This window comes from Diabrotica undecimpunctata, chromosome 5, assembly GCF_040954645.1.
Source record: "Diabrotica undecimpunctata isolate CICGRU chromosome 5, icDiaUnde3, whole genome shotgun sequence".
In the NCBI taxonomy this organism is placed as follows: domain Eukaryota; kingdom Metazoa; phylum Arthropoda; class Insecta; order Coleoptera; family Chrysomelidae; genus Diabrotica; species Diabrotica undecimpunctata.
Window position 1 is genome coordinate 1,963,069 of NC_092807.1, and position 19,149 is coordinate 1,982,217.

The 19,149-nt window shown below is 33.1% G+C and overlaps 1 protein-coding gene across 1 annotated transcript; it reads right to left on the bottom strand.

Moving 5' to 3' along the window:
• Positions 1-474: 474 nt before the first annotated feature.
• Positions 475-17,306, bottom strand: LOC140440979 (uncharacterized). Its single transcript, XM_072531339.1, has 3 exons — positions 16,902-17,306; positions 11,851-12,067; positions 475-5,518 (listed from the first exon to the last, which is right to left on the bottom strand). The coding sequence occupies exons 1-3, from the start codon at positions 17,272-17,274 to the stop codon at positions 5,320-5,322; spliced, it is 789 nt and encodes a 262-aa protein (XP_072387440.1). The 5' UTR covers positions 17,275-17,306; the 3' UTR covers positions 475-5,319.
• Positions 17,307-19,149: the final 1,843 nt, after the last annotated feature.

A 19,149-nucleotide genomic window follows, 5' to 3' on the forward strand; every position in this document is an offset into this window, starting at 1 on the left:
CTGTTATTGGTAGTGCCCTTTTGGTATTTTGAACTGTTCAATTGCTTATTCTCAAATACGGTTGAAAGTATTGTATTTAAATAAGAGTACAAATATTATATAAACACATCTTCATATTTTTTAGCCAAAACCTGTAAAAAGTTATTACTCAATCTCAGCAGTGGTGCCACCTACCACAAAAAATATCATAATTTCTTTGTCCAAAGTTATATCTTTTGCCGATTTCATAACAACGTATTATACCGTGAAATGATCAAAAATTAAAAAAACTTTTAGTAAGGGTAAGGGTCAGGTAAACAAACGAGTTAAATTTTTGCGTACTGTTACAGGTGCATAAAAAATATACCATACATCCAATGTTTATTTATAATTACTCATAAAAGAAAAATAAAAGACATATTTTTTTATAAAAAATTTATTTTATAGCAAAATATAACTAAAATAAATTATGTACAAATTTAGAACGTACGAATAACGAGGGATTAGTAAATCGGCATTGAAAAACTTAACACGTAAAGCTGTATATACATCAGTCTAATCCTAGATGGTAACAACAATTTTTTGGTTGATTTTTTTTGTTTGATCAGTCAAACAGTATTTATTCAGTACGTCAACGGTTCGTTTGTTTAACGCATTATTTAGTTATTTTGTGTTTTTGCTGTAAACTAATTCCACTAGAAATTTAAATATGACGAAAACAATAAAAAAAAATTGATTTCAAATACTATTAATTGCCATTAGGAAAAGTGTTTTCCGAAACTATTTATCAGTCAAGATCATCCGTAAAATCGACCAAAACTGCTTGGAATTTATGGCTGTAAAACAGTAAAACCAATACATCATTCAATATCTTACAGGAGATTGTCAGGCCTTTTTTTCGCAATTTATTATAAGTAACAGCATCACTCAGTATTAAAGACACTTTGTACTAAACTACCCAACACACTGGAACTTCTTTAAACCGACCATCTTCACCATTATAAGAATATTCGGGAAGCTATGTTTGAAAATGATAACTACAAGCCTTACTAGGATTGTTTATGCTCACATATGAATTCATGGCACATAATAAATAGGTCATATCACGTTCTCGTAAACTAGAAAAAATAATTCGCGTGTTAAATACAACAATCACCTTAAGATACAAATAAGGAGAACACCCAAAAGATAACTATTATCCTCTCTAGTTTGTCATTCCGAAAAATCTCCGAAAGAACATAAAAAATCCCTATTTTTATTAATTAGTTTCTAAAAACATGCATGTCAAATAGTCAATAGTCAATAGTCAAAAGCCAATAATTTTAGCTGACTTTTCTCTATTTTTTTAAGTACTGACCTAACGTTGCCTGTGTTTGTGTATGGAGAAAGAGATGGCATTAGACAAAGAATTTTTTTGCCACTGAAAATTGTTATCAGGATGTTTAAATTTCTATCTTATAATCGTTAATACACTTGATTAGAATATTATATACAGATTTGTCAGAAAAGATAACAGATTTTTGGTGTTAACTGGTAGTTTAATGTTGAGATCGATTAAACCTACATATAGTTTCCGAGTCTGTTCCTTATAAAAAAGACAATCAAAAAATAATCAAATCTACGATAGATTTATTATTACACAGACAGAAGGGAGTTCCATAGATTCCAATCCTATGCAGATGCTCTGAAAAGAGGCCGTGGTTAATTTTTAGGCGGGTTATCAACGAGGAATGTTTTTTTATTATAGTAAAAATTAAAATGGGCAATTTTTTTGGTAAGCATGGATAAATAGAAAAGTAATGGTTTCTTGAAGTCTTCTGGACCTCTTTTTATTTTGACCTCCATCTTTTCCTGCCAATACTCCTGATAATAGGAAAAAGATCTTTAAACTAGAGATCTGACGTTCTCACTTCTTAGCTTGTTTTTCTAGTTATTGTCATTATTATTCTAAGGTCTTTCATTTCTGCACGCTAAATTCTACTTTTCAGTTTACCATTTGGAGTCAAAGAGTGGCAAACATACATTAACATCTTAAAACCCACACTTCAAAATTTTAACTTTTGTTTTTAGTGAATCTTCCTTTGTGTTTATCATATATACATGGTATAGTCTGTTTGTTAATACAATCACCGATTCTGCATATTTTCATTTATCATATGGGTAATTATGGTTTCTCCATGTACTAATGTAACGCAATCTAGAACAAATCTATCTTTCCCAAGTAGAAGATACTCAGTATACTGAAGAAATTACCATTATCTGTAAAAGAATTTGGAGGAATAAATTCCAGCAACTATCTATCTAGAAGGTGGAACAATTCGAAAACTCGAAGTCATTGGAAGAAGACACACAATATTACTTCAAACAAAAGGAAATATTTAACAAAAAACAATCCAAATAGCAACACAGCACAAAATGACGGTAACAAATGCAAAAGTAATCCAATTACCAAAATAGCAGTTTAGAGAATTGTAAAATGTTGTGAAGAAATGGATTCAACTAAAAATCGCCCCAAAACTCGACGACCGAAAACAACAAATAATGATGAAAAATCTAGAATCTTTTGTAGAAAATCCATAAACTTCCATTCGAAGAACTGCATGCCAATACAATATGATGTTAGTGTGAGATCGGATCATAATATTCTCCGGCGAAATAAATAATATCCTTATAAATTAATGCTGCTTCAAGAATTATCTGAAGACAATTTTGATCGACAAATGGAATTCTGGAAAACCATAATAGAAAACGTGGATATGGACCATCATTTTACAAATAATTTAATTTATCTCCGAAATTGCAGAGAGTGATAACAATTCTTAATGAAGCGGAGCCTTTAGAACTTAATAATTAATATTTGAAGAGGATCGTTAATACTACTATCATTGGTCCATTTTTTATAGAGGACACTTTAGACAACCAAAAAGATTTAGATTTTTTACGAGATCAAGTAATTCCTGCAATAAGGAATGTTAATTTCGACAGGATGGTGCATCACAATTTTTAGGATCGCAATGCATAGGAAAGAATTTTCGCAATTGAATGGTCAGAGAGATCTCCCGATTTATCACAATTAGACTATTTTTGTGGGAATATCACAAGTGTCGCAAAAAAGAAAAAACCTGTTTATCTGGACGATCTTAGAAACTGAATAGTGACCAACCCGTCAAAAATTGAAAACTGTCGTGTCAGCTTTTTGTGATACATTAGATACTGCCAAATAGAACACGGGAAACACTTTGAACAGTTAGTTAAGTAAAGTTAGTAAGAAATTTGTTCTTGATAATTATTTTGTTAATAAAAACTTTCTTGAAATTAACTTTTAATGAATCAATTTTGTACTAAAGCGTCTTTTAAACCATTGTACTTTTAATTTAGTCATTTATGGAAACTTGTCTATTTCATTAGACTATTTTTAACTGATAAAACGTCATAGCAACGTCACGTTTCCTACTGCCAAAACTCCTTCCTGTACGTAATTTCTCAGCGACAAAATTATGAGAGATCCCTCCAGATTTGGATGCCAGACAGCCTAAGAAATAACAAAAATTGGTTTCGGAAAATGTTCCATTGAACACCCAGAGGTCCAGAAACTCTATTTGGACCCAATTTTTAGAGTTCCTACGGGTAAGAAATTTTACGCTTGAAAGACGTACTAACATAACGGAACTAGCAAAACTTCTTGAGGTTTATGCCTTTAACATGAAAAAATTCAATGGCGAAGACTATAAAACATCGTCGTCAGTCAATGTCAAGTCAATGTGGAATACTACCTCAAAAATGGCACAAGAAAAATATTTCACAGATATATCTTTCAAATGTGCAAGATTGGTCAGAGATACCAAGCGGCAGCAAGTATTCAAGAAAAAAAGAAAATTCAGTTCAAAAGCATTATCCACCGAAGAACTATTAAAAATCATCCAAAGCTACGACGAGGAAACCCCGATGGAGCACAAAAAACGTTTTTTCCCCTTTGCTCATTTGAACTTCCTTGTTAAGGCCGTAAACTGCAAGATTCACTATTTTCAGAAGGAATTTGCTGTTATGGGAGAATTTATGGGCCGAATTGAATACAACAGCATTTTTTCAAAGAAATCAAGGCGGTTCGAAAAGTTTGGCAACCAGCAAATGGCTGGTAAGAAATTCATCAAACGAAAATTTATGCCCAGTTAGATTGTTTTTGAGATTAATGGAAAAAGGGACCAAATATTTTATCAGACAGACTCTTTCTTAGCGTTCAGCCCAACTGGAAGGATAGATCTTGGTTCAAAAACTGTCCACTTGGAATCAACAACGTATTTAAGTGGATAAAAATGTAAACTGGAAAAATTGGAATAGACACAAAAAAACAAAATATCAAACCATTCTCATCGATCTTCAGCTGTGTCAGCCTTGTTCAAGCAAGGTTTTTCTGAACAAGAGTTAATTAAATTAACGGTCACTAAAATGCTAACTTCTAAAACCATATCTGCGGCTGGATTCCAGTCACCACAAAAGTTGATCAAAAATCTCAGAACGACAAATGAAGCTGGACTTTCGAGTTCCCAAATGATACAGGTCAATAATACTAAAAATCATGCTTTGGTAGAAAAGAATGGAGAAACTACTATAGCTTATAATAATTGTACATTTAATATTGTTAACAAATAAATAAAGATTTTGTTTCGTTGATATTGTGCATTAATTGTCTCGTGAAATAGTCTCGTCGAATATCATTTGAGAGAAAATTATTTACCGGCAAAATTTTCTTCTGGTTTTATTCAAGTTTGTTGCCTTTTGGCAATTTTCGCTTACGTAATTTGAAAAAATCAATCGACTGACTCGTGATTTAAGTGTCAAAATTTAACTCGCGAAAATTGCTTGTCAACAAACTTTCATACCACTCGAAAATACTTCCGGCAAAATTTTCTCTCTTATGATATTATTTGCGAAAAAGTATATAAGGTGTACCATTTAAAAAGTATACCGTTACGGTTTTTTTAGTAATGGCGTACCCTATATATTTCTAATTTACTTGCCTAGATAACTTGATTTATTCAAAACTTTTTTTGTAAACTTATTAGGAATCAACATATTAGCAAGCCATGTTACTTTTTGTACATACTGTATACGTCATTGATTGTAGCAGTCTATATGACGTAATTCAAGTGTAAAAGAAACATAAACCTATTTATACAAGATAAAGAACACTAGAAAATGCGCTCTCAAAAATTTTTAGTAGGTATTTTCCATTTTCATTAAAACATTTTTTTGAAATATTTTTAAACTAAAACACCTTATCCCTTTAAATACTGTTTGACTAAACAGACAATAGAGCTTTTATAAAACTACAACAAATTTTTAGTTAAACGAAACACTTAACTCGTTATACCTTTCCTGACATATATATTCGTTGGGGGGATAAATATCGTTGTTGTTCTGGAAAATACTGTATGGGGTTTGTGGTATCGCTTGTGGTATACAAAATCCCGAGTTGGTGATCACTGATGAGTGCTTTTTTTCTTCTGTCTTTTCTATTTTTTGTCTCTTGCTTTTGTACCTAAAAATACAAATAAATTTCAATAACGATCAATTGTCACAGATTCCAAAATTATTCTTATGAATAAAAAATATAGTCGGTTCGCTATATTTACGCGGGTTTCGGATTAAAAATTTTATTGTAAGTACCCAGTTTTAATTATCTGCTCTTTGGGGAAATATCAACTGATCAAATGAACTGAAAAATAATCCATAACTTTTTTTAATTAAATAATAATGGAAAATCTTTTATATAATTGACAGTATAATAAGGAGAATTACTTCATTAATGGAGTCTAATGTGGCTAATATAAACTTAATAATAATTTTATATTACACTTCACACAGAAAATATGGTCTATGTATATTTGTTCCATGGAGAGAATTTCTAATGAAAAATAAAAAAATTTAACTTGCCAACAAAAATGAAAATCAGTCATTATCATCAAAAATATCATAATCGTCATCATCATCACTGTCATCACCATTAATTGTTATTATGATTGGACTTATTTCGTTTATTTTATTTTCACGAGTCCACCAATCTTCTATTAGTTTCTCGCACTTGAATATACAGTTGCACCACACTTCTGGAGTTACAATTGAAAGTGCCTTTCGCCAAGTTTCCCGAACTGCATCGTCGTTATAACCGTTAGGCCCAATATGGTTGTCATAATATTGTTTTGCTATTCCCCATATATATTCGATGGGATTAAACTGGCAATGATACGGTGGCAGACGTAAAACTTGATGACCGTAACTTTCAATAATCTGATCCACAACAAAGGTTTTTGGTTTTGCGTGGATATTTGCCAAGCGTAATAATTCTGATTTTAAAATATGTTGTGTAAATGGTATATGTTCCTTTGTCAAACATTCTTTAATTTTAGTAACAGTCCAAGAATTCGTTGGACTTTTGTTTAATACTTCAGAATGGTAAGGTGCATTGTCTAAAATAATTACGCTGGGCTCACTTAAACCTGGGAGAAGTTTTTCATGTAACCATTTTACAAACATTTCTGTGTTCACATTATCGTGATAGTCACTTGATTTTGATTTAGATGAAAATATTAAATCAGCACCTTCTATAAAACCCGATTTCCCTCCTGCATGTAAAATTATGTCTCGCTTCCCTTCTCCATCAGTATGTTTGATAGACTTTACGTTATCATCTTGCCATATTCTCTTGGTTGCACCCCTAGAAAATATCCATGTTTTGTCTAAATATATAAAATTTGCCCTTTCTTCTTTTAATTTAGAATATTTTCTTAGAAAGTTAATTCTTTTATGCACAACAGAACTTCTTTCACAAAGGGCTTTTCTGTTATCCTCCTTTTGAAATTTGAAACCCAAATTATGTATCACTTGCCATATACTTGTTCTGCCAATTTCGTCAAATTTTCTATCTTTTAATTCCGAGAGAATTGTATTTAAGGTCACATGTTCCTTGTTGGCTCGCATTCGATAAATGGTATCACGAATTTCAATTTTTTTTCCATCTGGAATATCTTTAGTTTTCAATGATAGGCGAGTTTTTCGGTGATCTTCTTTCGGCCGTTCATTATTGCGATTTTGTAATACTCCTCTTAGTTTGGTTTCACTAATTCCTAGAGCATCACATACGCGTTGTTGAACAGACATTACCGATTTTAAAGGACCGCCATTTTCTTTTTCATCCGTAAAATACTTATGTACACTACAAATTAGACTATCTACATCTAACACACGTCTAGGCATTTTTAAATATTTCCACCAAACATACAATGTCAACACTGGCAAAGAATCAATTCAACTGCAATATTGTAACAAATGTATACCTACCCTAATGTTATTTTAATATATTTTAAAATATGACCATTAATGCAGTTTTTACCTAATTTTCTGGGAAGTCGTTTACTGCAACTGGTTATCAATGAGTCATTAGCATAATTTTGTTAATCCGAAACCCGCGTAAATATAGCGAACCGACTATAAACCTTACCAACAGGTAATTACTTATATAGGTATATGTATGTAAATATGTACAAGAGTTTCCAGGAGACACAGCCAGATATTAAAATAATTGTAAAGAAACGTGGACACCACAAAAAAAGACAGCGGAAAGCAAAGAAATATATAGGAAAGCTCGGAATAAAGCAAAGTTTTTCAGTCCAAATATATAAGCAAGCATGAGGAAACTTTATTGGTCAAATTGAGTATGATTTCCATGGAAAATAAACTTTTGTTTGCACAATGAAATAATTAAAGGTAACCAACAATAATAAATGCAACGTCATGACTTAGTAGGAAAAATTATCCACCAAGAACTATCTGACAAACTGGGACTTCTCCAAACCGACCATCTTCCTTATTATCAATATGTCCCTGACAGAATGCTTGAACTACAAGCTATACTGGCACCGCACTGTTCTGACAGACCAAACAGTGGCACATAATAGACAGGACCTAATAGTAGTTAATAAACTTACTAGGCAAACACACTTATTGATGAGAGAGGCCAAAACGACAAAAAGAAGTACAGAGGTCTAGAAATACAAATCAGGAGACAATGGAGAATGGAAATGGAACAAAAAATAGCTGGGTCTAAATGAACATTTCCATAAGACCATACAAAAAGCTGTACTCGCGACGTCCAGATGTGTACGAAACTTTTTGGGAGATAATCCAGCATACCAAGTCATTTAGGGCTCGATAACACGGAAAGAGTCCCACCAGAGCTCAATCCTTCTGATACCTTAGGTGTCTGGGATAAGTGAATTTTCCCCTCAGAGGAAGTGTGTGAGGCGTATGGCTAAATATAAATACAACTTATAGAATGGTTATCATTTTAGTTTCATAATTCAGAAGATAAATTTGCAAAATGGATGGTAGCAAAGCTGGTAAAGATAGTGGAACAGCCAATGCTAAGGTTCGAGCTGGCTTACAGTTTCTTGTAGGTAGAATTTAAAAAGATCTGAAAAACAGGACTACAAATCATAAACGTGTTGGAGCTACTACTGTTATCTACTCTGTGGCCATTTTGAAATACGTTATAGCTAAGAGTGTTGACTTAGCAGAAAATGTCAGAAAAGATTTGAAAGTGAAACTTTTCGTCACTTGCAGTTGTGAATCAAATAGAGACGAAGAATTGTACTGCTTGATCAACACTATCCTGCAGGTGGTATCCATTCATTCCCCATATTCACAAACCACTTACTTTAGAGAACATTCTCATACTGTTTAATTATAATAACCCTAGAATACTAGCCATCGTAATTTTTACGACGCCAATGTCATTTTTGTAGGATATTGTGGAAGGGGTATACCATTATCCTTCGCCTGCTCATCTATTCTTACATTAGGGTATATCAAAATGTTTTACAAGTACAGATACGCCTACATTATTAGTGAAGTGGATGCAAATGAGCACAGCTCCGTAAATATTACGAAGGTAAGTAATAACGGTATAATTGGAGAAACAGCGATATTATCAGTTTTGTTTTTTTAGTGTAAAATATGAATACAAAAAATAGAGAGATGCACAGACCTCTCACGCAGCGGAAGTTAGAAGCTGAGTTGCAATTGTGCCTGGAAGACCTTGGGCCAGATGAATCGGATAACAATTGTGATAAATCAGAAAGTGGATCTGATGTCGTTAGTAGATGCACGTTATACAGTAGATGCCGTTTTAGAAGCATTCAGTCCATCTGAATCAGACTTCGAACTATCCAGCAAAAATGACTCAGATTCTGACCATGATTGCCATCCAGTAGTAAGAAAAGAAAAAGAAGTTCTTAAAAGAGTAATGCGTTGGAAAAACAGTTTACTTCAGTATTTTCAAGAAAATAAAGTACTGACTCTAGAATCGACAAGGAAAAGAATTGTCCTGCCCAGCAAACTCCATCAAACAAAAAAGAATCTCCAGAAATTGCTGCTAAAGAGAAGAAAACTCGGTTGCCGTCGAGACTAAAAGCTAAAATTGGACACTTGTTGTCCTCTCAACCAAAGGCCGCTACGAAAACTTAAAAAATGAAACTTCGTACATTTTGTTCAAGGCCCCTTTGATAAAACCATGGAATTTCATTGTTTTATGAGTCCAGAGTCTCTGGCAAAAATTGTAGGATATACAAATGTTGAAATTTCTGTTAGGGCACAAAAATATAAAGTCGAAAAACTTACGAACTCGAAAGTGAATATTAACGAATTGGATGCACTCCTAGGACTACTTATTTTGGGACTACTCCTAGGCTGTTGCCCAAAAAGACAATCATTTAGCGACAAGACAAATGTTTGATGACAAAATTTTTGGTGCAATATATAAAGCAACTATGGGCCGGGAAAGATTTGAATTTCTTATAGAATGTTTATATTTTGATGAAAAAATGTCTAGATCAGACAGAAAAGAAACAGACCTATTAGGAGCCATGCGTGAAATATGGGATGATCTTATATAGAACTGCAAAACGTACTATATAAAAATTTTTGGTGCAATATATAAAGCAACTATGGGCCGGGAAAGATTTGAATTTCTTATAGAATGTTTATATTTTGATGAAAAAATGTCTAGATCAGACAGAAAAGAAACAGACCTATTAGCAGCCATTCGTGAAATATGGGACGATCTTATACAGAACTGCAAAACGTACTATAAGCCCGGATCATACCTAACAATCGATGAGAAGCTACTTGTTTTTAGGGAAGATGCAATTCCCGGATGTATATCCCAAACAAGCCAGCCAAATATGGACTGAAAATTGTAATGCTGTGTGACGTAGGTACCAAATATATGTTCGATGCAGAATTGTATTTAGGAAAAGGAACTAAAACCAATGGACTGCCTCTAGAAGAAATTATGTAAAACAATTAACTCATGGTGTGTACGGAAGTAACCGTAACATAACCAAGAATAATTGGTTTACGTCAGTACCGCTAGCTTCAGAGCTCTTAAAACCTCCTTAACATTTAACTAAAGTTGGTACTTTACGGCAAAATAAAAATGAAATACCTCCCGAGAGGATAAATCTAAAAAATCATGAAATTGTTCATTCCTTATTTTGCTTCGATGGTAAAAAAAACAATGGTATCCTATAAGACAAAAGTAAATAAATCTGTGCTTCTTCTGTCGACAATCCACAACGGTCCAGTAGAATGTGATCCAACTGGAAAGCCAGATATCATTAAATTTTATAATGCAACCAAGTACGGAGTAGACACATTTGACCAAATGTGCGTAAATATGAACATCTCCAGAAAAACAAGAAGATGGCCTCTTTGCCTGTTCTGTGGTATGATAAATATAGCTTGGATAAACTCTTGGATAATTTATAATCATAACCAGCAACGACAGCAGAAAAAAACCATCACTAGAAGAAAATTTATGGTCATTTTGTCTGAACAACTGGCGAAACCTTGGCTACAGCATCGTGTAAATTGGCCAACTTTGAACCGCCTGGTAAAGTTGCTTATTAAAAATATTTTAAATCTGGAGCCACAGCAAGAACGAATATGCCCTATTGTGTCAAAACGTGCCATGTGTCAATTTTGTCCATCTAAAAAACATCGAATGAAAACCTATCATTGCGAGCACTGCCGACGTCCATTTTGTGGTGAACATCGCGCCCTTTGTTGTCCGAAATTAAGATAAATAAATTAGCCCAAGACTCCAGAACAGATCAGAGGTAATGTAAGTCGAAAAAACTTCACCAGCTACAGGGGGTCATGTAAGATGCCCCCATCTTCAGTTTTAATAATCAATAAGTTAAGTCTATTGCATTTACCTTGATAAAACCATGAGGATTATATTTTAATACGGATGTCCTTCGAAAGTTTTTTTTAAGTGGCCATACAATGTTTTTTAACAACTTTTTATTTAACTGATGATGGAATGATTTAATTCCGAAAAGATCTTCTTAAAATAAAAATTTAAGCTTGTAATAAGCATTTTTTTATACCTTAATACACACGAACACCACGTGCTTTGTAAATAAAATACTTTTTCAGTGACCATATTTTTTTCTCAGCGTAGTAAATTTTACAATGGTTAGTTGTAAATAAAGGTAAAAATAATGTTAGTATTCTAAGGTTAAAAATGAACATACATACATGAAAGCTGTGGTATAACTATTAACTATAGCAGTACTAAATGACTCAATATCAAAAATTTTCATCTGAAAATTTGCAAAAAGCTATAAATCACGTCATAGCAGAGGAAGAAAAATTCTGGAAATTCTATATATTAGAACAAACAATAAAGCCTTACATATTAAAGCCTTAAGCATTTTGTCTTATACTGTATATCGTGATTAAAAAATTTAAAAATAAAATGTTTACTTTTTTACTATAGTGATTCTGTTTTGTATACAAGAAAATATTTACCTTCTATTCTGGAACCAAATTTTGACCTGCGTGGGTGTCAGTTTCAACCCCAGTGCCATCTGTTCTCTCTCGGGCGCCGACAGGTACTTCTGTTGTTTGAATTTTTGCTCTAATTCGTAGACTTGAGCTTGGCTGAAGAGTACTCGAGGCTTTCGTTTTGTCCTTTGTCGACCTGACTTCCGCAATTCGGTCTTTGAACTCGTCACTTGTTGGATTTCTAGAACAATAATAAAAAATCAGGGTCAATGTATAGAGTAATAAATCTATTAATTAAAAGCAAAGGTTGAAAACGAAAAATATCAACAGCATAAAAAAAAGATTTTAAAGACAATTAAAGATTGAAAAAAATGAATAATGGACGGATAAAAGTTTTATATGGAAGAGAAGATAGAAAATATAACGGAGGACATGGAAATAGAAAAGTCAACCAAGATGAAATATTAGAATATTTTGAAAACAATACGAGACTAGGGGAAAGTTAAGTTCCGACTGAAAGCATAAAATATGCAGGAAATTTGCTGGAAACGAAACTATACGAACTGATTAAAAGAATTTGGGTAACAGAACAACAAAATTGGAAAATATACTACTACCAATGTACAATAAACAAGAGAAAAAGACGGATTATAACATTAATAAAAACTACGTCTATAAAATGATTAGATCAGTTTTTAGAAGGAGTATTGGCTTTCAAAAAGTAATGGAACAACTTACCAGATATATATGCTAAAGAAAAGAAAGAACGACGTTTTACGAATATGGGATAAATACAAATTTGTTATTTTTGTACATCTAAAAGCAGCATAATTTATGATACTATAAATTACGACATAATGTAAAGACACAACGAATTTCAGTGGGAAGATTATCAAAGATGGTCTTAAGTAGGAGGTAGAAAGGAAAAGAAAACCTAGGATAAGGTATATGGAAAAGATTTAGAGTGACTTACAGAACAGAAAAAGAGAAGCAGAAGGCAAAAGAAAAAGGAGAAATATCGTCAAGTACCGTATAGGGAAAAATAATGAAAGAATTTTAAATGTAACTTTTTGCCCTAGCCTACAAGGCCAGTTGTACACTATAAATAAATAAATAAAAAACTATAATACTTAAACTAGAACAAATTAATCATTTTTTAAGGGAATTTAAAATTCCAGCACAATATATAAAACAATTAATAATACAAACAAGAAAAGACAAATATACAGCATAATTAACAAGAAATTAAGATAAGAGGCTCCCTTATCTACAACACTTTTCAATTTTAATTAAAAAAATCATAGATAAGAGAAAGCGGTATAATAAACACAAATTTAGCGATACCTAAAGGTCATCAGTATTTAGCATATATGTCAATGATGTGGTGCTGCTGGCCAGAGGCAAAATGTAACTAGAACAAATTGTTAAGAGGCTAATTGACACAGTAAATGAATACGATTTGCAAGTAAATCAACAAAAGAGCCAATATATGAAACTATTTTATAAAAAACAATATATTTTAACAGAAGAAATCAAACCCGCATTGGTACTTCTATTTCTTTTATAGGTCAAACATTTTTTGAATTTTGTAGTAGCAGGTAACATGTTTTACCAAGATATATTCATATAAAAACTAAACATAGCAGCAAGAAATTTATATCCTAGTTATAAATGCAAAGAAAGTTGTGGAAAAAATATTTCTTGGTAATATTTTGGAGAGCAAGATGGTATGGATGAAAATATTTGAAAAAAAAAATGGAAACAAGCTATTCCCTCCTTCAATTAAAAAAAATATTTACTGAAACAACTGATCTGTATCTCGCATTAGTTTACTTACATATGGCTAATATTTAACACGTATAGAAGCCAAACCATGTCGTAAATAACTTATTTAAGAAACTATGTTTTAACTTTCCAAGCTATATAAATTTATAAGTATTAAATTTAATATTGATTTTACAGCTTCGTGTTAAAACAAAATTCCAACAAAAACCACTCTTAATTCTGGTAATCATAATTATCCAATAAGGCAACATAACTTGATAATCATATATGTAATTAAAGATAAGTAACATGGAGCAAACATGCGACCCAGAAGAATCACTTCAGAATATAATGTGAAACAAGATCACAGAAAAACATCTAATAGAAAATAAAGAGAAGTGGAAAAGTTGGATGAATGACAATATACTGCAACTCAGGGAAGAAAGAAGAAAATCAAAGAATAACAAAAGAATGTACAAAAATAGTCAGAGACAAATAAGAACCGAAATACGAAAGGCCAAAGAAAATTGGTTAAAAACACAGTGTGAAGAAATAGAGTTGTTGGAACAAAAATACGATACATTTCTATCTATCTATCTAATTAGCCTTCTTAGGTCCATCTTTGGACATAGGCCTTCCCGATCCTTTTCCATTCTTCTCTGTCTGTCGCTACAGTCATCCACCTAGAGCCCACGTGCTTCTTGATATCATTTGCCCATCTCATTTGGGGCCTTTCTCTGCTTCGTTTATCTTCCCACGATCTCCAACTTATAAGAATTTTGTTCCATCGATCTTCTTTTTGTCTTATATTGTGTCCGGCAAATCTCTATTTTAATTTTGCAACTTCTTGTCTAACATCCCTCACTTTTGTTTTCTCTCTTATCCACTCGTTTCTCTTTTTATCCATTAGTCTTATGTGCAACATTTGTCTTTCCATTGCTCTTTGGATGATTTTGTCCATGAAACGATACATTTAGTATGCATTAAAAGGTAAAACAAGAAGCTGGTCTTCAAAAATCCAACACAGCTAGCAAACTGGAAGATCAACAGGGGAACATCGTCAGATAAAAATCAAGAAATACGCTGAAGTCAACGTTCATTGTTCTACCAAAGAAAACAAAATTCGTATTCTGCAATGATTTTCGAACCATCAGCTTAATGAGCCACATTTTAAAGTTGTTTATAAAAATCATTCCTCAAAGGATATATAGACTATGCGAAGAAAAAATCAGCCGTACACAGTTTGGTTTTTGGAACGCAGTGGCTACGAGAGAAGCTCTCTTTGGCATACAAGTGCTATTTCAACGATGTAGAGATGTAAATTGCGATATGTATGCATGCTTCATTGATTACCACAAAGCGTTCGATACAATAAAACACGATAAGCTGATGGAGATATTAACAAATATTGGAATATGTAAACACCTGTGATCTAAGAATTGTTAGCAATTTTTACTGGAATCAAACATCGTCTATCCGTACAGTGGCATAAGAATCCGATGATATCAAAATCAGACGTGGTGTCCGACAAGGATGTGTACTATCACGCTTGATGTTTAACATATATTCTGAAGAAATCTTTCAGAGTAGAGGATGTTGAAGCCGGAATTCGAATTAACGGAGAATGTATCAATAACATTAGATACGCGGATGACACGGTGACATCTCTAAGAAGGAACAATAAATTGAAAGAATCAGTGTGAAAGGTCAACCAATAGCAAGAGTAAAAACATAGATCTAGCTTGATCAATGAAAATTGGGACCATTCTCTAGAAATCAAATGTAGGATAGAGAAAGCAAGATCTGCACTTCAAAAAATTATTAAGCTATTCAAATGCCATGATTTATCAGTACCCATAAAAATCAGGTTTGTACGCTGTTAAATGTTTTCTATATTGTTGTACGGAGTTGGACTCTCACAGACGCTACCTGCAAGAAAATTGAGGCTTTCAAAATGTGGCTTTATCGTCGAATCCTGAAAATATCCTACTATATATCGACCACATTACTAACCAGAACGATTTATTAAGAATGCAAAAAGAAAAAGAGTTGTTAACCACATCAAAACCAACCAAAATCGAATACCTTGGTCACATCATGAGGAACTGCGAAAGATATGGGTTGATTCAATTAATTTTACAAGGAAAAGTAGAAGGAAAATGAAGACCAGGAAGGCGAAGGAGTTCCTGGCTGAAAATCTACGTACGTAGATCTTTTCGAGAACAGTCCTGACTTTGCCAGGTGCACAATTCTTTGCCAACTTATATTATGAGAAAAATAGCACTCATTTGTCCGTGGAAAAATAAGCATTACTAAGTAAATACACAGTAAGTAATTGACAATCCACCGTTCACCGTTCAATTCCAGACTGATCTGACGTCTGACGATCCTTACTAATAAAAAGTTTTACCCATTTGGTAGATAAGAAACTGGTGAATGATCATCGACAGGGTCAAAATTTTTTATACCGCCACCAAAATTTAGGTTTTATGTAACAATTGACTTTTTCTAATCATTGCTCTAGTCCATTGAAAAATATGGACTAAAAATTAATATAAAAAGACTTATGTCTTTTATGTCTTAATATGTCTTAATATGTACATGATAATAACAAAGAAAATAAATTTACAAACATACATTTGGAAGATGTACTGATAGAAAGAGTTGAAAAATACAAATACATGGGAAATTGGATTTCAGAAAATAATGTTAACACGAAATATGGGCCAGGATAGAAATAGCAAGAAGTGTGTTGGTAAAATTGAAAACAATTTTTTGCAATTAGGACCATAGATTAGAACTGAGAAAAAGAGCTCCGAGATGTTACGTGTTTTCGATAATAAAATATGGACGTGAAAGTTGACACATAAATAAGCTAGTCATTTGAAATCTGGTGTTTATTATACAAGGATTCTTAAAATAGCATGGACATAGAAGAGAACGAAATATTGCGAGAAATGACCAAAGAATACGAACATAATAAAAATGAGAACGTTACAATATCTGGCACATGTAATGGAGATGACAGCGAGCGATAAGAAATGCTAAGATTGATAATACAGGGAAAGATAAGAGTAGGAAGGAGTTTAAAGGAAGAAGGAAAGTGTAATCAATGCATAGGGAAACATTTTTTTCTATACTGTTCAGAGCAGCAGTAGATAGAGTAAAATAGTGATGATGATATCGAACCACCGATAGGAGACATGACTTAAAGAAGATGAACCATTGTTCGATCACGTTGGCTGAACAAAATTGTGTGTTTCTTGTTTTATTGAATAAAAGTAAAAGTGTCATATGTTGTATTTACTTACTTGGGCTCTCCACTTTAATGTACGTGTCATCTTTAACGTTCCTATGGGTCTGCTCATTGATCTGCGTATTATAAAAGTTGCTCAGGTGCTGAAAATGGTTCTGGTTCCCTTCTAAATAACTATCACAGTTCCAGTAGTTCCTATTCACATAATTCTCGCCCTCACTGCCAATGTAATACCCGTATTGCTCGTTGATCCCGTAATAACCAGCGTTATCCCAGTACTGCGGGTGTACCGACTCACTATGTTCCTTTTTGATATTGTTCGAGTAATAGTCACTTTCGTTTATGTTATTTATGCTCAAGATATCTTTGACCGAGAAAGGAGTCGTGGTCGTATCGCACTGTATATCCGTATCGTACTGTTGCATCATGATTAGCGAATTAATGGGTACTTCCGAACAGCTTGAAGCTTGGACTAATTATGTATTTAATATTTTTAGACAAATCATTAAAACTCAATCAACGTGCTAATCCTCCGTCTCTTTCTTCAACCTGTCAAAGCGCCGAAGTTGTGGCTTACATAAGAGCTAGAATTGCGTGAAGGAACATCCCAGATTTTCACCACTTTCAGAAAACAGCATTGACTTTACTGGCTACAGGAGAAAAAGCGGCGATGTTGCCATTTCTAGTCTAGATTCACAATCTTTGCTACTATGTACGAGGGAAGATTGACAGTTTGTTTGTTTGTTCATAAAACGCGTTTTATCTTGGAAATTTGTTATTTTGTTTTTGATTTTAAAGAATGAGGCATTACAAAATAGATAACCTGTTAAGTATAATATTAAAAAAGATACAGAGGAGGGAACGAACCGAATATTAAACGCGGTTAATCAAAAATCCTGTTCAATTAGAAAATTAGCTAGTCTCTACTTGATTCCACAATTATGGTACCTGCAAGATCGTCTGAGAAATTAGTTTCCAGCAAAAAAATTGCGATAGAAAGAAAACCAGTTATTTCTGAAGAACAGGAAAAGATTCAGCTAGCTGATTATGTAATTAAATTATCAAATTTTTTCTATGGATTAACCCCAAACAAAATACGGAAAGTTGCATATGAGTATACTGTATCAAACAATATAAGAAACCACTTCCGTGCCAATAAAGAAACATATGGAAAAGAATGTCTATAGGGTTTCCTAAATAAACATCCCAATTGTCCATAAGAATAGAGCACTAGCTTTTAATAAAGCAGATATAAAGGTGCTTTATGATAACGTTATGATGAAGGTACTGCGATGACAACTGTGTACAAACCACCTCGTGTTCTTGCACCAAAGGGAAGAAAACAAGTTAGTATTAGTATCGGCGAGCGAGGTCGAACCACAACTGTAGTTTGCCGTATGAGTGCTGCGGGACAGTATGTTCCACCAATGTATATTTTTAAAAGGTTAAGAACGAAGAAGATATTGAGTAAAAATGACCCGCTTGGCTCCATCTATCATTATTCAAAATCGTTTTGGATAACCAAGGAATTATTTTTCATCTGGTTAAAGCATTTTTGTAAATTTGTCAAAGCCTCCCCTAATGATCCTGTCACGTTCATTTTAGACAACAGACAACCACACCTCACATTCTAATCTTCTTCTTTTTCTGTTTCTTCTTCTTCTGCTTCTTCTTCTTATTTTTAATAGACATGACTCTGTCTGTTTTTCAACGTGTCTACAGTAAGTTGTCGTTCCATCGTTATCGTGGTCTTCCTATTGGTGAACCGTCTTCTGCTTCTTCTTCTTCTTTTTAATAGACATGACTCTGTCTGTTTTTCAACGTGTCTACAGTAAGTTGTCGTTCCATCGTTTTCGTGGTCTTCCTATTGGGGAACCGTCTCTTGCCGTCTTTACTTCTCTATTTGTTCTTATTCGGCTTATATGATCGTTCCATTCTACTCTTCTACTTCTTACCCAGTTCTTTATGTTCTCCACCTTGTTCTCCTATTTTTTAGGATTCAGTATTGATATAAAAGTGTTTATTTTGCCCTCCACGTGAGTTAAATGGTCTACATGGTTAAATCCATATTAAATGGTCAATCTCAGGATTCTCTTCTTTAAGTTATTTGCAAAATTCTAATAGCGATTTCATTACTACCTCTATTAGAAACATCTTATGTCCATGTCTTATGTAAAAAATATATGGCTTGTGGCCTGAATGTTGGACACACTGGATAACAATGTTTGTAAAACCATCGCAAACAGTGCATGTATCGCTTTTCGGGGTTACCTACCAAAAAATAAATTAAACTTTGTTTCGAA

Bases quoted from the DNA above. Each gene is read 5' to 3' on its own strand.
- LOC140440979 (XM_072531339.1), bottom strand. From the start codon at position 17,274: ATGATGCAACAGTACGATACGGATATACAGTGCGATACGACCACGACT. The intron at 12,068-16,901 runs GTAAGTAAATAC...TTATTGTTCTAG, and splicing joins CATTAAAGTGGAGAGCCCAA to AAATCCAACAAGTGACGAGT. The intron at 5,519-11,850 runs GTAAATATTTTC...TTGTATTTTTAG, and splicing joins ATTTGGTTCCAGAATAGAAG to GTACAAAAGCAAGAGACAAA.